Source organism: Rhincodon typus, chromosome 1 (genome assembly GCF_021869965.1).
Source record: "Rhincodon typus isolate 14 chromosome 1, sRhiTyp1.1, whole genome shotgun sequence".
NCBI classification, from domain to species: Eukaryota; Metazoa; Chordata; class Chondrichthyes; order Orectolobiformes; family Rhincodontidae; genus Rhincodon; species Rhincodon typus.
The window spans coordinates 133,081,146-133,105,462 of record NC_063332.1 but is presented as its reverse complement, the minus strand read 5'-3'; the positions used below and the strand labels follow the sequence as shown (position 1 = coordinate 133,105,462).

The 24,317-nt window shown below is 43.3% G+C and overlaps 1 protein-coding gene across 1 annotated transcript in view; it reads right to left on the bottom strand.

The window, feature by feature from the left end:
* The window catches only part of ttc29 (tetratricopeptide repeat domain 29), a 239,492-nt gene that overhangs the window by 128,950 nt on the left and 86,225 nt on the right, over positions 1 to 24,317 (bottom strand). The window contains exons 4-5 of the mRNA XM_048607027.1: positions 22,246 to 22,469; positions 20,402 to 20,587 (exon numbers count right to left, since the gene is read on the bottom strand). Of these exons, the coding sequence (XP_048462984.1) occupies positions 20,402 to 20,587; positions 22,246 to 22,469 (410 nt within the window). The remainder of the gene's footprint in view (positions 1 to 20,401; positions 20,588 to 22,245; positions 22,470 to 24,317) is intronic.

Sequence of the window (24,317 nt, the reverse complement as noted above, 5' to 3'; positions counted from 1 at the left end):
GTACTTGTTTAGTTAGAGGATTGGCTGACTGGCAGAAGGTGGAACATAGGAATAAAGGGGTCATTTTCAGGAATAGTTCTGAGGAAGGGTCACCAGACCCGAAACGTTAACTCTGTTTTCTCTTCCACAGATGCTGCCAGACCTGCTGAGCTTTTCCAGCAACTTTGTTTTTATTGCTGATTTACAGCATCCGCAGTTCTTTTGGTTTTTATTTGTCATTTTCAGGATGGTAGCCGGTGACTACAACTATTCTTGACAATCTGATTGAAGGAACTGAGGGCACTTTGCTATGTTTGCAGATGACGCAAACTAGTTGGAGGCACTGGTAGTGCTGAGGAAGTGGGGGAGGTTGCAGAAGGACTTAAACATGCTAGGAGAGAGGGTAAAGAAGTGGCAGATGGAATACAATATGACAAAGTATGAGATTATGCATTTTAGTAGGAAGAATACAGGCAATGTTTTTTAAAAGGGAAAAGGCTTTGGAGATTTGAAGTACAAATGGACTTGGGAGACCCAGTTCAGGATTCTCTTAAGATTAACATGAAAGTTCAGTTGGCAGTTACGAAGGCAAGTGCAATGTTGGCATTCACTTCAAGAGTGCTAGAATACAAGAGATATACAGCCTCAGTAGTATGATGCTCTGGTCAGACTGCATTTGGAATATTGTGAGCAGTTGTGGGCCCCCCATATCTAAGGAAGGATGTGCTGGTATTGGAGGGGATCCAGAGGAGGTTTACAAGAATGATCCTAGTGATGAAGGGCTTGTCACATGAGGAGCAGTTAAGAACTCTGGGTCTGTACCTGATAGAGTTTAGAAGGACGAGGGAAGATCTCATTGAAACTTACAGAATACTGAGACACCTAGAATAGAGTCAACATGGAGAAGATGTTTTCACTAGTGGGAGAGATTAGAACCCAAGGGCACAGTGTCAGCATGAAGGCATGAACCTTTAGAACTGAGAGGAGGAGGGATTTCTTCACCCAAAGGGTGGTTAATGTGTAACTCATTGCCACAGAGGGCTGTGAAACCCAAGTCATTTAGTATATTTATGGCAGAGACAGATAAGTTCCTGACTGATAAGGAAATCAAGGGTTACAGGGAGAATGTGATTGATTTTATACCAGGCCGTTATGCACCTGGACAGAATGCTTTCAATGGTACATCTGTAGAAGGTAGGAAAATGGGGTTGAGAAACATATCAGCCATGCTTGAATAGTGCAGCAGACTCGATGGGCCGAATGATCTAATTCTGCTGTCATATCTTATAATTTTATAGCCCCACCCATTAGACCCCAGGACCAAAGGCATGACGACATGGTTTGGAGATCCTTGACACCATTCCAGGTTCACCCTCCTCACAAGGAGACTGGGCAATGTCAGCAGGCTCTCAGCTGGAGGTGGAATCACGCACAAGCCTCTCTGCACTTTCCACTCAGAACATAGGAGAGGTGATTGGTCTCACCACTTTCACCTTTCCTGCATGTCTGACCTGTCTTGACACATGCCCCCCACAGGGTCACCTCACCAAACATCCAGGTCCAATGGCTCAATTCCTGAACAGACTCCCTCTACTCCAGCTGTGGAACTATGGAGTACACAAAGACATCATGGAAGAGAAAGGTGAAAACATATTGAGAGTACTTTGGTGACACAAGTGAAAAAGGCTTGTACATTACTATCAACTTCTGCATAAATGTTCCTGACATTAATTTTCATGTACTTGTGAGTCTGTGCCAGTGCTAAATGTAATTACATACCATCTGGCAGCACTTCATGGCCACAGAGCTGTGCTTTGAGTTTACTGCACCATTTGGAAGCAGGGCGAACAATGCTTACACATGCCATTGAGTGATGGTGTCACCTTTGCACCTCATTCAACATTCCCAATGTTTGTCTCCAACCACGCACAAAGGTGTATCCAAAGACTGCCAGAGAGGTTCAACATGCAGACACGGTCAACACTGGAGAATGGTCAGGGAGTAGGCAGCCTGTGTGTTGTACATTGCCTGGGTCTGTGATTTATATTCGTAGTACTTAAAAGCCCTACGATTGGTATGTGCTGCAGCTTCCTCCCTCACAGGTCGAGTTACTTCCACTGCCCACTATGAATGTGTTCACAGCCATTTTCTTCCACATTGCGTATTTTTGATTTACAGCATGACAGATGGCGACATTCAGCACTTCCAATGGCTCTCAGTTTTAGCATGAAGATACAGGTGAATCCCAAACATCCACATCCCATTCCTCATAGCCCATCTCATTAACCCCACAGGCTTCAACCATCCCCAGATCTGCTCCCAACTTGTCTACATGCGCCTACATCTGCTCACACCCCCCACTCAGCCCCTGGCATATGCCACTCCTGATGTAAGTATTGAATGTGCCCGTCCATTGAAGCCAGGGTGCTACTGACTGTGGATGATCTCCATCCTCCCATTTCATACCCTTCCCAGGCATGCTTTACCATATTCCCCTCTTGTAAGCCCTGCTGCCCTTCACAATTATGCTAGATCAAAGCCTGAGTACTCCAGTATCAAAGACTGATGTGTCAAAGTTCAGTCCCATGTTCATGGCCACACTTGGTCCCCATCACTACCAACCAACCCCTCCTCTTTTGTTTCTGTGGATGGACCCAAAGAACTGACTGTGGTTAGTCAGCACAAATGTGTGTTGTGAACCTTCCTCTGGGTTTTGAATGCATTAACAATTCTTACTGTTTTTACCTTAAGGAATTCACTGTTGGTCAATTTTAAATTGAACTTTACAAACACAGTTTGAGGAATCATACTGCTGCCTAACTTTAAAAAGGAAAGATAAATAAAACTAAGTTTACAAAACTACCTCTGTTATGAACAGAAGGGAAGAACAGGAAAGATAATTCAATTAACCTTTCCCTCTTGTCTATGACAAGCCTCTACCCTCTTCACCCCTCCCTCATGCCAAGCCATATGCTCTCCTATCCCCTAGAGCCCCTCATATCATTCATGGCAGAGTCTCCCCCTGCCCCAGCCACTTCCCATGGTCCACATACTTTCCATTTGAACCTATGTCCCTCTCCTCATGCACCAAAGCCCTTTATTAATCCTATATCAACAAATGCCAACCATACCTTTCCATTACACCTGCCATGCAACAATCCTAGTATCCAGCACAATTAGGCCTCAGGGTCTATTGAGAGATGTACTATGTTCAGCCAGAACTGCCATGTGGAAATCCATCTTGGCCTCCTTTTGAGATTTCCAGCATGGCATATACAAGTTTTTAATCCAACTTGATTCACTCCATAGAATGTCACGAAACAACTGATGGAACTGGATACTGCAAAAGTTCTGTGTCCTGACAACGTTCTGGAAATAATACTGAAGGCTGGTGCTTCAGAATTAGTTGTATTCCTAGTCTAGCTGTTTCAGTACAGATTTAACTTTGGATCTCCTCAGCAACGTAGAAAATTGGCCAGGTACATCTTGTCCACAAAAAGCAGGACAAATCCAACACTCTCGGGATATGGGTTTAAATCCCACAATGGCAGCTGGTCAAATTTAATCTCATTAATAATTATGGAATTTAAAAACTAGTCCAATGGTGACCATGAGACCACTGTTGATTTTTATAAAAATCCAACTCATTCATGCATGTCCTTTAAGAAATGAAATCTAGGTTCCTTACTTGATCTGGCCAACATGTGACCCCAGGCCCACAGCAATGTGGTTGACTCTTAAATGCCCTGTGAAATGACCTAGCACGTCACTCAGTCATGTAGAACCAGGACAAAATCTAATGAAAGGAGATAAACTGGATGGAGTGCCAGCATTGACCCGGATTCTCGCAAACCCAGTCTTGTTCACCCTGCCAAGTCACCCTCCCTAATATTTGGGGGTTTATGTCAAAATTGGGAGAGATATCCCAAAATGTTCAGTCTGACATAATTGTACACATGGAAGCGTACCTTACAATATCCCAGATGTCATTGTTACTATCGCTGGATATGTCCTGTCCTACTGGCCTAGCCAATGACGTACTCATCTCGTGAATGAATAAAACAGCAGGACAAATCCACCAGATGTGGCTGCACAGTTTGGATGGAAGAACCCTTAGAGTTATAAACACTGACCCTGGACTCCATGACGTCTCTGGCATCAGGTCAACATGGGTAAGGAAACCTCCTGTGATTACCACTAACTGCACCCCTCGGTTGTTGATTCAGTACTCCTCTGTGCTGAATACCAATTGGAAGAAGCACTGTGGGTGTCAAGGGAACAAAGTGTACTATTGAGGGTTGTAAGATCAGCCTTGATCTCATTGAATAACAGAGAAGATTTGATGGGCTGATTGGCCTACTTCTGCTCTTATATCTTATGGTCTTATTGTGGTTTAACAGGAGGAGGCTCCACAAATGTTCCCACGTGTTGAGGTGCTCAGCACATCAGTGCAACAACCCATCTGAAGTATTCACAAACATCATGCCTGATGTGCTGAGTCTCCATTTTGACCTCCACTTTCAGTCCCCAGCGTCAAATGCCAGCTTCAGCTAATTCGATTCATTCAATGTGATATCAAGAAACAGCCAAGTATTGGATTTGCTAAAGACTGTTGCCCTTACAATATACCTCCAATACTAATGAAGAATTTTATCAAAGTAGCCAAACCCTAGCCAAGATGATCCAGTAAAATTCAACACTGACATGCACCAGACTATGTGGAAAATTCTTCCTCAGAACTTAGAAGAAAATTCTGAAGGTTGTACAGCAGAATCAAAATGTTAACTCTGTTTCTCTCTTCACAGATGCTGCCAGACCTCCTGACATTCTCCAGCATTCTGTGTATTTGTTTCATAATTCCAGCATCCACTGAGGAAGGGTCACCGGACCTGAAACGTTAACTCTGATTTTTTCTTCACAGATGCTGCCAGACCTGCTGAGCTTTTCCAGCAACTTGGTTTTTGTTCCAAAGTATTTTGCCTTTATTCGTGCAGAAAGTTCAGTTGGCTCCATAAGCAGTATATACATTTCTCTCCGCTACACCCTATTCCTGATTCCATGGAAATGAATATGTCAAGTTCTTTAACAGACCTTGAATTTTTGGGTTCATCCATGATTTTCTCCTTCATAGTGAAAATCCAGATGTGTGTCTCCAAATTACCTGCTGAACACAGGTACTAGTATCATCATAGGAGAAGAGAGGCTGACGTTTCGGGCCTAGACCCTTCATCAGAAAAGGGGGAAGGGAAGGGGGTTTTGAAATAAATAGGGAGAGAGTGGGAGGCGGATAGAAGAGGGATAGAGGAGAGGATAGGTGGAGAGGAAACAAACAGGTCGAAGAGGCGGGGATGGAGCCAGTAAAGGTGAGTGTAGGTAGGGAGTTAGGAAGGGGATAGGTCAGTCCAGGGAGGACGGACAGGTCAAGGGGGCGGGATGAGGTTGGTCGGTAGGAGATGGAGGTGCAGCTTGAGGTGGGAGGAGGGGATAGGTGGGAGGAAGAACAGGTTAGGGAGGCAGGGACGAGCTGGACTGGTTTTGGGATGCGGTAGGGGGAGGGGAGATTTTGAAACTTGTGAAATCCACATTGATACCATTGGGCTGCAGGGTTCCCAAGCGGAATATGAGTTGCTGTTCCTGCAACCTTCGGGTGGCATCGTTGTGGCACTGCAGGAGGCCCAGGATGGACATGTTGTCTGAGGAATGGGAGGGGGAGTTGAAATGGTTCTCCAGCATCTGCAGTTCCTACTATCACAGGTACTAGTATTTTGTGATTCATGCACGAGGGCTTCAAATCCATCTCTGCTGCAGCTTTCTGTAGTATTTCCCCATTCAAATAATATTCAGTTATTCTGTTGTTCCTGCCAAAGTGCATTACCTCACATTTTCAAACGCTATATTTCATCTGCCAAGTCTTTGCCCAGTCATTTACCCAGTCTATATCTCTCTGCAGAATCATTATGTCAGCTACACTGAGGAAGGGAAAAACAGATGTAAAGGCTCACAAGACATGAATTCCTTTGGATTGATTCCAGGTAAAGTGAATATCTATGGAAAGGACAGTGTCAAGTACATAGGAATAGGAATCGGTCATTCAGCCCCTTGAGATTGTTCTGCCAATCAATAAGATCACAACTGATCTCTGGCATGAGTCCACATATCTGCTTTTGGCCCGTATATCTTAATACCTTTGCTTAACAATAATATATCTATCTCAGATTTAAAATTAACAAATGATCTAGCATCGACTGCCATTTGCAGAATAGAGTTCCAAATCTCTACCATCTCTTGTGTGTATAAGTGCTTCCTAACATTTCTCCTGAATGGTTTTGCCTTAGCCTTTACACTAATTCTGGAATCCCTAACCAGTCAAATTGGTTTATCTTATGTACCCTGCCTTTTCCGGTACTCCCTCCAAGGCCAATAAATCCTTGCTAAGCTGTGGTGGGAGGATAAACAAAATGGAGGACAGTGTTCATGATCTGAAGCTTTGAACTCGATGTTCAGTCCTGGAGGCTGTAAAATGCCAAAGTGGAAAATTAGGTGCTGTTCCTCCAAATTTACATCAGACTTCCCTGGAACATAGTAACAGGACTAGGACAGAAATATTAGAATAAGAGCAAAGATTTTTAAATACCTTGACAGCTCCCTTAGATAGTTGCTTTTGAAAGATCCTCCTGACGTTTTTGAGAGTTGTTTCTGACAGTTACTCTTGATACTTTTGTAACAGTTCCAACATGCTTCACACTTCCAATCTATTTATGCACTCTTATACACATGTATTCTCAATTTTAACAATCCTAATGGAGCACCTTACTTCTTCCAAAGGGCACCTGATTTTCCCGAAAGGTATTGCAAAACTATATCCAAAGGATACCTTATTAGGCTACCCTGGTGATCCAAACAAATCCCCAAAGTTCAGTCATGCTCCTACCACATCTGATCTGACACATTGGGCTGAATCGTACATTTTTTTTGATCAAGCATCAGTTTCATTGTGTTTTACAGCATGTTTTGCTCTGCGATGCTGAGTGAAATCTCTCGGTATATCTTACCAACACTCACCCCACATGGCCTCTGCACTGCCTACTTACTTGCTCAGGATAATTCACTACTTTTCAACCATCTGCACTAGCAGAAGCAGCTTGCCACCCACTTTCACCTCATTCAATCCCTACCTTTCCTTAATTCCAGAAGAAAATAGCCCATAATAGGGCAAAAGGAGCCAAGGCAAATGGTGGAGAGTCTAACATCAGGCTCTTCACCCATGACAAGGAGAGGATCTTGGCTCAGGAGAAGTTCAATGCTGCAGGCTGAGACAACCATGACCCATCATTCTTCGTTCCACTACAATTCATCCATTAACCTTGCTGTCAATATCACTCATTCTAAACTCATTAGTCACCTTCCAATCTGATTTGATTTGTTGTATTCACATGTACCTAAGTAAAGTGAAAAGCTCTGTTTTGTGTGCAGTACAGGCAGATCATAGTAAACAAGGGCATACAGATCATAGGGTGCTCAGACAGAGCGAGGCATACAAGGTTGCAACTTCACAGGAGGTGCGCAAAGCAAGATCAAAGTTAGCAAGATCAACATTATTTGAAGTCAGAGAATACAATTAGCAGTCTAATAAACAGCAGGGAAGAAACTGTTCTTGAACCTGATGGTGCATGTGTGTAAGCTTCTATGTCATCTGCCTGACAGAAAGGTAGTAAGAGAGAATTACTGGGGCAGGAGGGGTCTTTGATGATGTTAGCAGCCTTTCCGTGGCAATGAGAAATGTAAATGGAGTCCATGGATGGGGGGGGGGTTGGTTTCTGTGATGGTCTGGGCTGTGCTCACAACTTTCTGTAGTTTCTTACAGTCCTGGACAGAGCAGTTGCTGTACCAGGTTGCCATGCACCCCGATAGAATGCTTTCTGTGATGTATCTGTTAAAGTTGGTGAGGGTTATTATGGACAAGCCGAATTTCCTAAGCCACCTGAGGAAGAAGAGTTGCTGTTGTGCCTTCTTGACCGTTGCATCTTTGTCTTACATGGGTACCAGCAGAATGTCCACTGCTCCTGCAGAAAAATGATTTGCTTCGCAAGAAACCACCTTCTTGACTAATGAGTAAAAAGGTTTTGATGACTCAGAGGAAGCATCGGCAAGGTTAACGCCTGCAGCTGCACCCTAATAGCTCAGATACTGACACCTCAGCAGGAATGTTTGGCTTAGAACATGTGGGAGCACAAGTTCATAGCACCTCACTGAGACAACACTGCAGATGGCCAAAGAAGAAACACCATGAGCCACTGCTTTGGACAACTGTCAAAGACCAGGCACCTGTTGAGCTCCACGGAGAGGACTATGTGGTGTCAGCAATCAGGTACTTCATCCAAAAACATAGACAGGAACATAAGGATCAAGTAGGCATACGGAAGGCAATGAGCCTCAGAGCTCAGTAGCTGCAGGAACTATGATATGAGAAACAAACTGCCTCAAGCATACAATCACGTGGCTCCCTCCGTGGACAGATTGGCGGCTGCCATGGACAACTGGATCCAGAACCTTCAGGGTCTGCTGGATACATGCACACATCTGTACTTTATTGCCGTAGTGATTGGTCCTTACGGCTGAAGGCAAGGGAACAAGGGCAAAGAAGACCTGGCATGTTCTCCAGGTACCCTTTCCTCATGAGCAGACAGAGTGGTGCCAGGAGCCTCCCATCCAGAATAGGCCCCTCAGAAGTCTCTTCTCAGGACAACCCACAGATGGTCAGCCCCTCTACCTCTACCCGACCTGTGTTTTCTGAACCTTGGAAGTTCAATACGAGAACAGCTCCCTTGCCTTGATACGTAGGCCCTCAGTATTTCTGAGCTGTCCAGACACAATTGCCCCCAGGTCACTAACTTTATTGTTTGTTTCACAAAACAATGGTCTAAGCCCGGTTTAAGTGGAGCATTTTCCAGTAGAATAGCTCCCTCTTTTCTTCATACTGTTGCTAGAGGTCCATGAACAAAACCTTTTCCTCCTTGACCACACTCACAGTAAGATATTCTTCTAGAATCTTCAAACCTGTACATTCTCATGGGAAGGTGGCTTAGCTCAGGTAACAATCCAAGGATTATTACTTTTGAGGTTTTATTTAATTTGAACCCCAGCTCCAAATTCTTAAATTCTCTCAGACAAACAGCATTCCTATTTCCTACCTATGTCAGTAGTTCAGAACTCTCAGTTGTGGCTGCAGTTAAAAATATCTATTCTTCTGATTTTACTATTCCCTATTGTTACCACATTCCTTTTCTCTCCCACGAATTGAATGGACTCCGGCACTGTAATGGTGCAGTCGCTTTGCACATCCACCTTATAGTCCTTGTACCCACCCACAGAGAAAACAATTACCTCATACCTGCTAATCAGAGTCAAGGAGTAGATTTCTTTCACTACTAGGTCTGGTTTCTCATGTTTGTGTGATTCTCAGTCACATTATGCTGTCCCTGACCACTGACTAAACAATTTTAGCAATTTGTAAGGATCTGATAGACATGGACTATGGTGTGATTTGCAGCTGATTGGAAGTCCATCAGGGCCTTTCTTGATGTTGGTAGTATCTTGCTGTCTTTTACCAATAGACTCCATCTATATTCAATCTAAGGGTCATGTGGGAAAGTGAGTGGGGACTCATCCTCATTCCGGTCAAGGGGCAAGGTGGATTCAGGTGTTCTGTCTGCTGGAGGATCTGAGTACTGTCAGTGATGAGCACACTCCAGGGGCTTGGCCATGATCAGCATGCTTGGGACACATGGTCAAGGAATCTGTCCCAGTACAGTCCAGGGAGAGGGTAATGGTCAGTTCTGTAAGACCAGCACAAACATTCAGGAGAATTAAGTGTTATCAGGTGGAGAGCTGCAAACAGAGCAGTCAGGAATGTCCAGGAGCTTCTCGATGAAATCAGAGGTCTAGGGTGAATACAGTCCTGGGTGTCCATCTGTCAATTTTTTTAGGCGGCTGCATGAGGGGAGACTCTAGGGGCAGTGCGTAATCACTGCCAGAAAGGGGTGGGATATTCAAGGAGTAGCAAGGAAGCAGAGACATTCGCAGAGATGGAAACAAGGAAGGTGACAGGGGAACTTCAAGATGAATGGGGTATGTGGAACAGCATCTCAGGGCACAGTAGACTAAGAAAAGGAGTGCTAATGGCAGTGACCATGACAATGACCTCAAAAGTAGAGCATAGTGGTGCAAGGTGGGCGTCACTGAAATGAAATACCAGGGTTCAGAGAGCACTGAGGACAGTTGGAACCAAAGTTCAATAGCATGGATATCCACATGAGGGGAAATGGGTAAAAATGGGCTGTCAGGATAGTGCATTTAGGCTTTGGTGGTGGTACCTGGTGACCAGATGGGGCCTGGTGCTGATGGTGGACAATGTGAGCTACGCTCCCTGCCATGACTTTACATTCTCCAGAAGCAAAATGCGACTAGAAAATGGTGGAACAATGCATCTGTGGTGGAGTAGGTTTCACTTTGATGGGAAAAGCACAGGCTTAACATATTTTTGCTGACATATAATTCCTTTGCAAAATAATTGGCAGGCTGTTCAAACCCCAACCAGTCAACTTGCACTAAAACAGGCTCACACTGATGTTGCTAGCATCAACAAACAGTTCAAATGGCTTCTCGTAACTAGACACAGCTAAAATCCAGAGATAGTAGGAACTGCAGATGCTGGAGAATCTGAGATAACAAGGTGTAGAGCTGGATGAACACGGCAGGCCAAGCAGCATCAGAGGAGCAGGAAGGCTGACGTTTCAGGCCTAGACCCTTCTTCAGAAATGGGGGAGGGGAAGGGGGTTCTGAAATAAATAGGGAGAGAGGGGGAGGCGGATAGAGGAGAAGATAGGTGGAGAGGAGACAGACAGGTCAAAGGGGTGGGGATGGAGCCAGTAAAGGTGAGTGTAGGTGGGGAGGTGGGGAGGAGATAGGTCAGTCCAGGGAGGACGGTCAGGTCAAGGGGGTGGGATGAGGTTAGTAGGTAGGAGATGGGGGTGGGGCTTGAGATGGGAGGAGGGGATAGGTGGGTGGAAGGACAGGTTAGGGAGGCGGGGACGAGCTGGGCTGGTTTTGGGATGCGGTAGGGGGAGGGGAGATTTTGAAGCTTGTGAAGTCCACATTGATACCATTGGGCTGCAGGGTTCCCAAGCAGAATATGAGTTGCTGTTCCTGCAACCTTTGGGTAGCATCACTGTGGCACTGCAGGAGGCCCAGGATAGACATGTCGTCTGCGGAATGGGAGGGGGAGTTGAAATAGTTCGCGACTGGGAGGTGCAGTTGTTTAGTGCAAACCGAGCATAGGTGTTCTGCAAAGCGGTCCCCAAGCCTCCGCTTGGTTTCCCTGATGTAGAGGAGGCCACAACGGGAACAGCGGAAGCAGTATACCACATTAGCAGATGTGCAGGTGAACATCTGCTTGATGTGGAAAGTCTTCTTGGGGCCTGGGATGGAGGTGAGGGGGGAGGTGTAGGGGCAGGTGTAGCACTTCCTGCGGCTGCAGGGAAAAGTGCCGGGTGTGGTGGGGCTGGAGGGGAGTGTGGAGCGTACAAGGAAGTCCCGGAGAGAGTGGTCCCTCCGGAAAGCAGATAAGGGTGGGGAGGGAAAAATGTCTTTGGTGGTGTGGGTCAGATTGCAGATGGCAGAAGTGTCGGAGGATGATGCATTGGATCCGGAGGTTGGTGGGGTGGTACGTGAGGACGAGGGGGATTCTGTTTTGGTTGTTATTGCAGGGAGAGGGTGTGAGGGATGAGTTGCGGGAAATGCGGGAGACACAGTCGAGGGCGTTCTCGATCACTGAGGGGGGGAAGTTGCAGTCCTTGAAAAACGAGGACATCTGAGATGCACGGGAGTGGAATGCCTCATCCTGGGAGCAGATGCGGCGGAGGCAAAGGAATTGGGAATAGGGGATGGCATTTTTGCAGGAAGGTGGGTGGGAGGAGGTGTATTCTAGGTAGCTGTGGGAGTCGGTGGGCTTGAAATGGATATCGGTTTCTAGTTGGTTGCTGGAGATGGAGACAGAGAGGTCCAGGAAGGAGAGAGAGATATTAGAGATGGTCCAGGTGAACTTAAGGTTGGGGTGGAAGGTGTTGGTGAAGTGGATGAACTGTTCGAGCTCCTCGTGGGAGCACGAGGCGGTGCCGATACAGTCATCAATGTAACGGAGGAAGAGGTGGGGTTTAGAGCCAGTGTAGGTACGGAAGAAGGATTGTTCCACGTAACCTACAAAGAGGCAGGCATAGCTTGGGCCCATGTGGGTACCCATGGCCACCCCCTTTGTCTACAGGAAGTGGGAGGAATTGAAAGAGAAGTTGTTGAGGGTGAGGACGAGTTCGGCTAAGCGGATGAGGGTGTCAGTGGAAGGGGACTGGTCGGGCCTGTGGGACAGGAAGAAGCAGAGTGCCTTTAGGCCATCTGTATGGGGAATGCAGGTGTATAGTGACTGGACGTCCATGGTAAAGGTGAGGTGTTGGGGACCGGGGAATTGGAAGTTCTGGAGGAGGTGGAGGGCGTGGGTGGTGTCATGGACGTAGGTAGGGAGTTCCTGGACCAAGGGGGAGAAAATGGAGTCCAGATAGCTAAAATCCAGTGTGGTTGTCAGCAGAGTTTCAAGTACTCAAAATCGCTTTGACACTCGTGCATCCACTCAAATTTCCTGCCTCTCTGCAACAGGTTTGAAAAAGGTACATTGATAGTGCTGAAGTTTGAACTTATGATAAAATCCACTCATATCAACAGAACACAAAATTTCATGGATTGTCCTAGGCATAGGGAGGTCCAAACTAGCCTGTATTTTTACTTCTTCTCGATGGTAGTTGGCCTTGTCCAACTGTGAGAACACATTTATATTCAAAATGGCATTTTGTAGTTGATCAAACAGTTCCATCAAGTGATGTAAATATTCTTCCCAGGTGTTACTAAAAGAACCAAATTGTTGATGTAAACAACACAGTTACTTTGTGCTGTAACTTACTTTTTTTGGTTAAGTGTGAGGTGCATTGCATTTTGTGGAGGAATTCTTGCAGCGAGGCGCAGCGACATTTCACATTTAATTTACCAAACATACCTCAGTACTACCTTGCCATTTGACAAATGCATAAAAGATGCACTGAGATGCTGTCAGCATTGAGATAGGCCTCACATGAGCTAATTTCTCTGGATTCAGCCTACACAGATGTTGTTTTATAGGTAATGCAACCCCACATTAACATCATGAAGAGCCAAAATTGTTTTTCATGGCCTATTCCCACAAACTGGCTTATCATTTCATTTTGGCCTTTGTAAATTACCTGGATAGTTTTCTGACAGATTAAACATGATGCTAATTAATCTCCTAGGCATATCCACTTTGTGGAATCTGATTGCCATAGTTTTAAGAATTCCAAACTATCTTCTCCCTTCCTCAAGAGAAACTGCTTTACCCACCCAGCTTCAGTTAGGAACACTGTAGAGCAATCCAAACTGACACTGAACAAAACTTTTTATTAAAAGCTACAGGTGATTCTCCAAACCCCATAAAATCAATTCTAGAATCATGTATCTGAAAGCTTAATGCACGACCCTGTTTATTTTGTTCACTCAAATTCTCTCAATGTAGTCAAGGAGAATACTGAGATACAGTCTATTAGACTAGACGCGATTGAGGTTCATAAGGAGGAGGTGTTAGCAATTCTGGAAGGTGTGAAAATAGATAAGTCCCCTGGGCCGGATGGGATTTATCCTAGGATTCTCTGGGAAGCTAGAGAGGAGATTGCAGAGCCTTTGGCTTTGATCTTTATGTCGTCATTGTCTTCAGGAATAGTGCCAGAAGACTGGAGACTAGCAAATGTTGTCCCCTTGTTCAAGAAGGGGAGTAGAGACAACCCTGGTAATTATAGACCAGTGAGCCTTACTTCGGTTGTGGGTAAAGTGTTGGGAAGGATTATAAGAGATAGGATTTATAATCATCTAGAAAGGAATAATTTGATTAGGGATAGTCAACACGGTTTTGTGAAAGGTAGGTTGTGCCTCACAAAACTTATTGAGTTCTTCGAGAAGGTGACCAAACAGGTGGATGAGGGTAAAGCGGTTGATGTGGTGTATTTGGATTTCAGTAAAGCATTTGATAAGGTTCCCCATGGTAGGCTATTGCAGAAAATACGGAGGCATGGGATTGAGGGTGATTTAGCGGTTTGGATCAGAAATTGGCTAGCTGTAAGAAGACAGAGGGTGGTGGTTGATGGGAAATGTTCATCCCGGAGTTCAGTTACTAGTGGTGTACCTCAAGGATCTGTTTTGGGGCCACTGCTGTTTGTCATTTTTATAAATGACCTGGATGAGGGCGTAGAAGGATGGGTTAGTAAATTTGCGGATGACACCAAAGTCGGTGGAGTTGTGGATAGTGCGGAAGGATGTTGCAGGTTACAGAGGGACATAGATAAGCTGCAGAGCTGGGCTGAGAGGTGGCAAATGGAGTTTAATGTGGAAAAGTGTGAGGTGATTCACTTTGGAAGGAGTAACAGGAATACAGAGTACTGGGCTAATGGTAAGATTCTTGGTAGTGTGGATGAGCAGAAAGATCTCGGTGTCCATGTGCATAGATCACTGAAAGTTGCCACCCAGGTTGATAGCGTTGTTAAGAAGGCGTACGGTGTGTTAGGTTTTATTGGTAGAGGGATTGAGTTTCGGAGCCATGAGGTCATGTTGCAGCTGTACAAAACTCTGGTGCGGCCGCACTTGGAGTATTGCGTACAGTTCTGGTCACCGCATTATAGGAAGGATGTGGAAGCATTGGAAAGGGTGCAGAGGAGATTTACCAGGATGTTGCCTGGTATGGAGGGAAGGTCTTATGAGGAAAGGCTGAGGGTTTTGAGGCTGTTTTCGTTAGTGAGAAGAAGATTAAGAGGTGACTTGATAGAGACATACAAGATGATCAGAGGATTAGATAGGGTGGACAGTGGGAGCCTTTTTCCTCGGATGGTGATGGCTAGCACGAGGGGACATAGCTTTAAATTGAAGGGTGATAGATATAGGACAGATGTCAGAAGTAGGTTCTTTACTCAGAGAGTAGTAAGGGCGTGGAATGCCCTGCCTGCAATAATAGTAGACTCGCCCACTTTAAGGGCATTTAAATGGTCATTGGATAAGTTTAGGTTAGATGGGCTTCAGATTGGTTTCACAGGTCGGCGCAACATCGAGGGCCGAAGGGCCTGTACTGCGCTGTAATGTTCTATGTTCTATGTTCAATGTAAACAAATTCCCACTAGCCTCCACAACTATCTCTCTCAGATGTTATTTTAAAATATAATACAAAAGAAATAATGACAAGTTATTAATAAATGCCTTCAGTCACACATAATACCTGCACACCACAGATCTAAACTCTAAAATTCAAACTCTAAAGTAAATGATATAAAATATAAATAAACCAACACAACTTACAGCACAATTGTCACTGATCCATCTCACGAAATTCTCATCTGGCACTCCTACTTAAAATGTTATGTTTGTTCAACTTCTCAGAGAACCATTACACTCATTCTTTCTCTTTACCTTCTCTAAATGTGATACACGCAAGCATCTGACATTGCCAGTTCTTGTGGCACACATTTCATTCACTCTCCCTCTCCTAAACACAACCTACGAATATGCATTTCTGAAGAGGGGTCCCGACCCGAAACGTCAGCATTCCTGTTCTTCTGATGCTGCCTGGCCTGCTGTGTTCCTCGAGCTCCACACTTCGTTATCTCTGACTCTAGCATCTGCAGTTCTTGCTATCTCAGTGACTTTAGCAAGTGACTGTATGAAATAGTAGTGTGCAAAGAGAAAGCTGTTACTATAGGTAGTATTTCATTTCCACTGAGCAGTTTGTAAATCTGCTCTTTGCAGGTTCCGCAATAAAAAATATACAATATTGGCCAAGCACCAGCACTAAGAAAATAGACTTTGCAGTTCATATGGAAATGTTGTTTGATAGTGGTGCATTCCACTGTGGAAGGTGTGGAACCTTCAGGAATATCTGCAATAGAGGCCCTCATGTCTGATATTCATTCTGGCATGCTTCCTCTATGAATGCTGTAAATTTTTAACACTGAAACATTACACAGATTAGAAAGTGCTATTTCTTCTGACTTTGACAGGCCTTAAAATTCACAGAAAATAAGAAGGACTACACTGGAATTATTACTACTTCTACTATTTACTGCAAATGATTGTGGAAAAGAAAACAAGTTGTTGTATAGATTCCTGCCCTCTTCATGCAACACATGAAAAATCTAATCTACTCTCATCGTTGCATTATCAAGGTGGATATTAACAAAAATCATTTGAGTTAATTTTGGCAAATTAGGGTTATGAAATTCTCTCTGTGATCTCTAGTGTTACCTAAACGCAATTCTCTGTTGCTCACTTCATTCTGCATGCGCCATGGTTCTATGGCACTGCTTTTGCACTATTTCAAATCCACCATTGGTCTAAAGTATTTACCATGGTTAGGACTGTCAGCCTGACAAACAGTTTGAAAGTACTAATCCAGCAGGTCCAGGTCACTTGTAAATATCACAGTTGTTCCCACTGGCATTACAGTACAGACAAGATGGGCACAGCTAAGGGAAAAGGTTGATGCAAGCAACCACCCCTGTGGTAGAACATTGTTTGAGTGTCTGTGTTCGGTTGGTCTTCTCACTAAGATAAATATAGAAATTGAGTGTTCATCACAGAATTACAGAATGATAACTGCGTAGAAGAAGCCCATTTGCTCTATTGTGTCTGTATGAGTCGCATCGAGCATTTCACTTAATGCCATTCCCTGCCGCTGAATCATAGAATAAGCTGAGGAGTTTTATGTTGATGATTGTCAAAAGTGTCAGCAGTGGGCCTTCAGGTCAGACAGGGTTATATGTGGTTGATCGTATATGAAGTCAGCACTAGTCTTGAGTGGCTTCTGGAAGTTTGGCCCTAAATTGTAGAAGATGCTTCAATCTTCACTGAAGCCTGTTGCTTTTTCTTTGGAAACTTTGGAGCAGCTGTTTTATTGTAGACAGAAAGGCAATGAGTTAGTACCTTTAAGATTGTGGGCTAGTTTTCCAGGCTTCCGGATGTCAATGACTTTGAAATGAAACCAACCGTTGGAATTATCCCAATGTCAAGGTTTATAGAGTTGAGCTTGGTAAGCCATATCCATTCATTTTGGCCCTGGCACTTGAGAAATTCTGTGGACAAATTGGTTGCTGCATTTCCTACATTACAACAATGATTACAATGAAAAAATACCTCACAATCTGCAAAGTGTGAGGCATAGTGATTATGTAAGGTGCTACATAAAACCAACTTTTTAAAATGTGGCTTAAAATAGTTGACATGAACCTCTGCTAATTCAGCGAAATTAATTAAAGGCCCAGCCATATCCTCTTTACCATGGACATAGAAGTCCTTTACGTGTTCATCCCCCATCAGGATGGTCTCAGGGCTCACCTCTTCTTCCTGGAAAAAAGGCCTGAACCATCTCCATCCATCACCACGCTCTTCCATCTGGCTGAGCTCGTCCTCACTTTGAACAATTCTCCTTTAACTCCCCCCACTTTCTTCAGGTCAAAAGGGTGGCTGTGAGTACCCGCATGGGCCCACTTATGCCTGTCTCTTTGTGGGGCACATGGAACATTCCTTGTTCCTGTCCTACTCTAGCTCCCACCCACAACTCTTTCTCCAGTACATGGATGACATCATTGGTGCTGATTCCTTCTCTCGGCTGGAATTGGAAAATTTAATCAATTTCACTTCCAATTTCCACCCTGCACTCATCTTCACCTGGTCTATCTCCAACTCCCCCCCTCCCTTCCTCATCATCTCTGTTTCCATTTCTGGGGACAAGCTGGCCACCAACATCCACTACAAACCCACTGACTCCCATAGTTACCTTGACTATACATCCTTCTTGTAAAGACCCTATTTCATTCTGCCAGTTCCTTCATCTCCATTGCCTCTGTTCTGCTGATGACAACTTTGACAAGGGCCTCCCAAATGTCCACAGTTGACAGGGCCCTGAGCTGTGTCTGACCCATCTCCAGGACTTCAGTCCTCATCCTTCTCTTCCCTCCCACTACAGCGATAAGGTCCCCCTTATCCTCACCTAGCAGCCTACCAGCTTCCACATGCAAAGGATCATTAAAGCCACCATTTAAGCCACCTCCAGAAGGATGCCACCACCGGACACATATTCCCCTTCCCTCCCTTGCCAGTCTTCCGCAGGGACAGTTCCCTCTGGGACACATTAGTCCACTCTTACTCCATTCCCAACACCTCTACACACCCCCATGGCACAATCCCATACAATGATAGAAGGTATAAAACCAGCCTATTTTCTTCAACCCTCCTCACTTTTCCAAGACCCCTTCCAGGTGAAGCAGCAATTTACCTGGACTTCAATCAATCTAGTCTACTGTATTCACTGCTCACAATGTGGTCTCCTCTAAATTGGGAAGACTAAGTACAGATTGGATGACTGCTTTGCAGAACACTGATGTTCTGTCCGCAAAAATGACCCTCAGCTTCTGGTTGCCTGCCACTTCAACACACTATTATGTTCACTGGCCAACATCTCTGTCTCGGCTTGCTACAATGCTCCAGCGAAAGTCAGCACAGGCTAGCAGAACAATACCTCATTTTCAACTTGGGAACTCTGCAATCTCCTGGACTCAATATTAAGTTCAATAAATTTAGGGCCTGAGCATCTTCTCCCATGTCCTTACCCCATCCCTCACACAGCAGGCCTTGTCATCACATGGGCTGCGACCACAAGCAACCCATTGTCAGCCACTAACAGTCCTCATTAGCATCTATTAATTCTCCCAGGCTAACCTTTACCCCTTCCTTCGTCTGCCCAACTGTTTTCACTCATTTTGGGCTCTATTTTCACCCATAATTTACTCCTGAAACAGAAATCCAAAAGAAGTTGCTGGAAAAGCTCAGCAGATCTGGCAGCATCTGTGAAGAAAAATCAGTTAACATTTCGGGTCTAGTGACCCTTCCTCAGAACTGATGATAACTAGGAAAATGTCAGTTTATATGCAGAAGATAGTGTGGGGGGAAGGGGTAAGGAATAAACAACAGGTGGGGATAGAGCCCAAAGAGAGAGAAGAACAGTTGGACAGACAAAGGAGTTGATAATGATCTGGCCAGGAGGGTGAATAGCTGTTAATGGAGACTGCTAGTGAATAACAATAGGTAGTGTGCAATGGCAGACTACGTGATAACAAGGCCTGGTGTGTGGGATAGGGGGCTAGGAAATGGGACAGTTCAGGCCCTAAAATTATAGAACTCGATATTGAGTCCAGAGAGCTGCAGGGTCCCCAAGCTGAAAATGAGGTGTTGTTCTCCCAGCTTACACTGAGCTTCGCTGGAACAGTGCAGCAAGCCTGAACCAGAGATGTTGGCCAGGGAACAGGGTGGTGTTTTAAAGTGGCAGGCAAATAAAAGTTCAGGGTCTTTTCTATGGGCAGAATTGTTTACTCCGACCCAACTCTCCCCATCCCATCTTCTGCATAAATACCACCCATTGCCTCGCTATATACGTTCTGAAGACGGGTCACTGAACCCAAAACATTAACTCTGTTTTCTCTTCACAGATGCTGCCAGACATGCTGAGTGTTTCCAGCAATTTCCAATTTTGTTTATAAATTCAACTTGACTGCACACATGAGGTTCATGAAACAGTCTGAGTGGTTCACCAAGTTTTTCTACAGTCTGCTACTCTCCAATCAGGATTAATAGCATTGAGGAAAAATGGGCAATCTGGTGCTCAATTTTTAATGTTTTCTTGCCCATCACATTCAAATTCACTGTGGAGCAATTTCTTGTTTTCTACCTTCAATTTGTACTCTCACAAATAAATAATGTTTAATAGTATGCATATTATTAATTATATATATTTTTAAAATTACATGTTAGCAAAAACAAAATCCAAATTATAACAATTCATCTCTGCTATAGAATAAAATTCTCTTCCAACTTCATCCCCTTATATGAACAAAGACTGTTTGATAGATAGAGTAAGAAGAGGTCATGCAATAATCCAAACATTTAATATCAGAAACAGAATTTGATTATTGTAAAGTTCGGATATAAATAATTTGCAATAAAATGAAATATGACAAAATAGGTTTTGCCATACTCAAAGAATAAAAACTGAAAGAGGATTTATTGTTTCTACAAATTTCAAATATTCTGCTTTAAAATAGTCAGCATGAACAGTGACAAAAAATTATCTGATTGAATCATTGTTAGAAAATGGGCATGCTACTCACTGCTAGTTTGATATATAACATCACCTCCAAAGTGGAAATTGAGCTACCTATTACAACCTATTCAGATTGCTCCAGGTTAATAATACACAATTGAAGAAAATATGAGTTACCTTTCTCTTCATAGGCCGTGCCCATGTTAGCATGTGCTTCAGCCACTTTCTGATGCCCCGCTGGGGTGAGCATTTCAGCAGTAGTGAGGCATGATTGGAAGAAATGATCAGAAAGCAGCTTGTCCCCAACTGTTTTAAAGTAACATGCCAGTGAAAGTTGGTTATTATAGACTTCCTCAAACTTCCCTAAAGAAATAAGGGAAAGTTTCTTTTTAGAAATGTCTATGACAAATGTGTAAGAAATACATTTTCATACAAACTATGTTGCAATGTCAGGACACTTAGATACAAGAACTATTTTATTTTTGAGTCCTCAGTATAAATAGAATGTTTGATTTTGCAGGGAATGGCAACCTCACAGATTGCCATCTTAGCGCTTCTTTTTTGCACAACTAGGGAGCTCCATATTTCTTAATGGAGATTCTGCACAAAGCTCCCTTAGAAATGCAGAGCTGTACTTCCATTCTGACAGTTGTTTCATAATGCAGAATGGTCAGAGGAAGGCAAAACTGTCACCTTCTCACAGTAGGAAATTACTGTATTGTAAAAGTTAAATGTCCTGATAGCCACTTTGACCGCTGCTGTTAAACCAAAAATACATCAGATCGGTGTGATGTTAGAGTGTAGGTCAGGACAGGCCGAGGGAAGCGTGTTTATTTTGGGCTTGGAGAGTGTGGTCAGGGCAAGTCTGGTTGGGTAGGAGTTTAGGTGGGTGGATTGGGTGGCACTGGGGTCAGGTTGGGTACACAGTGAGAGTGGCTGGTTACTAGGGAGAGGGTCAGGTTAGATCTGGTGGGGAATGCAAGGTGTTTGGGTTGGGTCTCAAGGATTTGGGTGGGGTCTGGCGGAAGTGGAGGGGTAGGGAGGTGAGATATATTGTGGTGTGAGAGTGAACTATGTGGTCAGTTTAATAGCTAGTTACTCAGGCGTATGTATGTAATTAATCATCTAATTTTTCCTGGGTAACTAATTTACTGAATTTCATCAGGACCATCTGAAGTCACTTATTTAACTAGTAATTTTTGGAGGGATCCTAGCACAGAGGAATTGTCTAGCAGAAAGTCAATTTCTCAGGCAATTCCTTTGGAGTGTGCCACAGTGCGGATTCTGCAGGGTCTCCATTTGCAACTTCCATCTATGCTGGCATAATGACTGGCCAGAGGAAAATCTGTCCCAAAACGACTAACACATTTCAATGCTTCAATCTATTATGTTAAAAAAGTGCAGTACAAATAACATTAATTATTGTTTTACTTACATTCAACTTTTCAAATATAAATTAAATTTGCTCTGACTGATATAGTTGAATTGTAATCTTTAGTTTACTTCGTAATAATCAAATCACATCCTGGTCAATACACACTAACTTAAATGCAAAAAAAACCACTCATTCTAAGATTGTTTCTCATTATAGCATGTATAGCTACATGAAATAACATCATTATATCAATAACTACAGCTTTAATATTTTCTTTCTTAAGAAGATATCTATACATACGTTTAGACAACTACTGCCACACATCAGATGCTATTCATCATATATAATCTTCAAGATGAATATCTCATTGATATGAAATAGAGAAGATTGCTAAGCTTTTGGCTTCTTTAGGTATTCATTCATGTTATTAATGATACAGAATGGAAATAATGTAAATGGTAGGTAAAATGCCCATGTCTCAAAAGCATACTTAGTTACCCTGCAATATACCACACTTACAAGCTTTGTTAAGTGAAGCTTTTTATGTGCAAGTTTTCAGAAATGGTATAAATTGTTAGCTGAAGCCATTTTCATTCCCCTTCAGATAAGCATTGCTGCTGTCGATACCTGTGACTTTTTCATTTACCTGCTCTTTGAGCTGCCTCCGCCCTGATCAGAAAATACTGAAGATGATCCAGCTTATCATGTTGCTTGTCCAGAGGTTCCTCCATCCATATGTCTGACCCAGGTCCTGCAGCCTCCCTTACAGCATTCCAGTTCAGGATCAGAGTAGTGAGTTCTGAAAAGGACTTATGATAACCCTGTCGAAGCATGTCTAAACAGATGTTGTGTTTGTGCGAATTCCTGTAACTGGGATTAAAAGAAATGAAAAACGTATTGAACACTTTGTTTTTTTTGCTTTGAATGCATTAATCAATTATACTTTTGTAATCAATACAAAAAAATTCTAATTTGCATCAGGCTGTTATTATATTCCAATGGCTGGTTTGACATTGATAGGTGTATATTACAATGCACTTTTGTAAGTAACAATTATCTAGAGGGTTGCATGGTGCCTAGTCTTCGGATAAACTCAGCCAGGAGACAACACGGTACACAGTAGATTTCCAGCAACAAGCCAGAAGAGAGTGTAATTGGCCACTATTTCAAAGAAGAAATTTTCTGTATCAGTATCACAAACAAAGATTAATGTGCCACAATGTATTAATCAGATACATATTGGACGTGGGAGCTAACACAAACAAACTAGCTTTTCTCTTATCATTAATAGTAAACTATTTTGATTATAGTACAGTGCATTACTTTTACTAAAGCTATTTCATTTTTACTGATTTAATTCTAAGATATCTATTGTGTACTGCTGATATTTGGCACATTTCGTGGAAACTTTCCATCTCGCATGTATCAGGACATTTGGCAAGAATTGAAGGGGAAAACCAAATTCCTGCTGCATTAGAAAAGAATGCTGATTGGTTTGTTATTGCAAATGAACTCTGGTTGGTAGAAGTATTGCCATGGAGGAAGCACTCATTAACACTGATTGATAACAGCTAGGCTTAGTTTATGTTTTAAACTAGGCAGATTGACTCTGACAAGTCAGGGCATTGCCCTGAGAAATGAACTAGCAAATAGTTGGCAAAGATGTTGAAACAGGTACAATGAGTATATATGTTCTTTTTGTTTGCACTTACACTAATAGGATGCTGTAATCAAGCCCATAAATGTTTTGCCATTCACACGAATGAGTAACATGGTCAACTTTCTCTAGAAGTAATATGGCTGCTCCAAGGTTCCACGCACAGTGATTCTGGAGGTTGTTACCATACATAGCCGGAGTCACCAGAAAAAGAATTAGAGGAAATGCTGAACATTGTATATGAATTTCAGTGCCAATGTGATGCCAGATATGGAGGCCATATATTGCAAAGACTAATGGATCATATCAAACAGTGTTCACAACAGGCAAAGTATTGACCATACTCAACCAGTTCACATTTGCAAAATGTGCAAGAGTGTCTAACAACTAGACATTTCCTTGATAATATTGACTGCGAGGAATTGCATCGTCAATATGCTCGCAATATGGTGCACATGCAGGTACTGGAGGCTACATATATTAATACACAGTGCATTGAAAGAACACATACTGCGAGATGGAGATAGCAATAACTGCAGATGCTGGAAGTCAGAGTCAATACAGTGTGGAGCTGGAGGAACAGGAATGATGAAGGGTCCCAACCCAAAATGTTGGCTTTCCTGTTCCTCTGATGCTGCCTGACCTGCTATGTTCCTCCAGCTCCGCACTGTATTGACTGATGTACACACACTGTGCCTGTTCCAACTCAACAAAATAGGTGACAGCCATTTGCTGGTTCATTTTTCAGGTAAATGCCATGACCAATCAGAGTCAATTAGCCTAGTCTAAAATTTAAACAAAGTTTGGCTATTATCTACTAATCAGCATTAATTTTCCATGGTAATGCCTCTACCAATCAGAGTCCATTTACCAATGAATCAACAGTTTCCTCTCATGCAATATAAATATTGGTATTCTCCTTGAATTTGTATTTTTGTAAATTCTCTCAATGAGTGCAAGATGAAATGCTTAAATTAAATAAAATCTGTCTTTTTTCAGGAATACTTAAGTTCCATACTGTCAAATGAATATATTCATTGTTTCTTATCTATATTAAAATG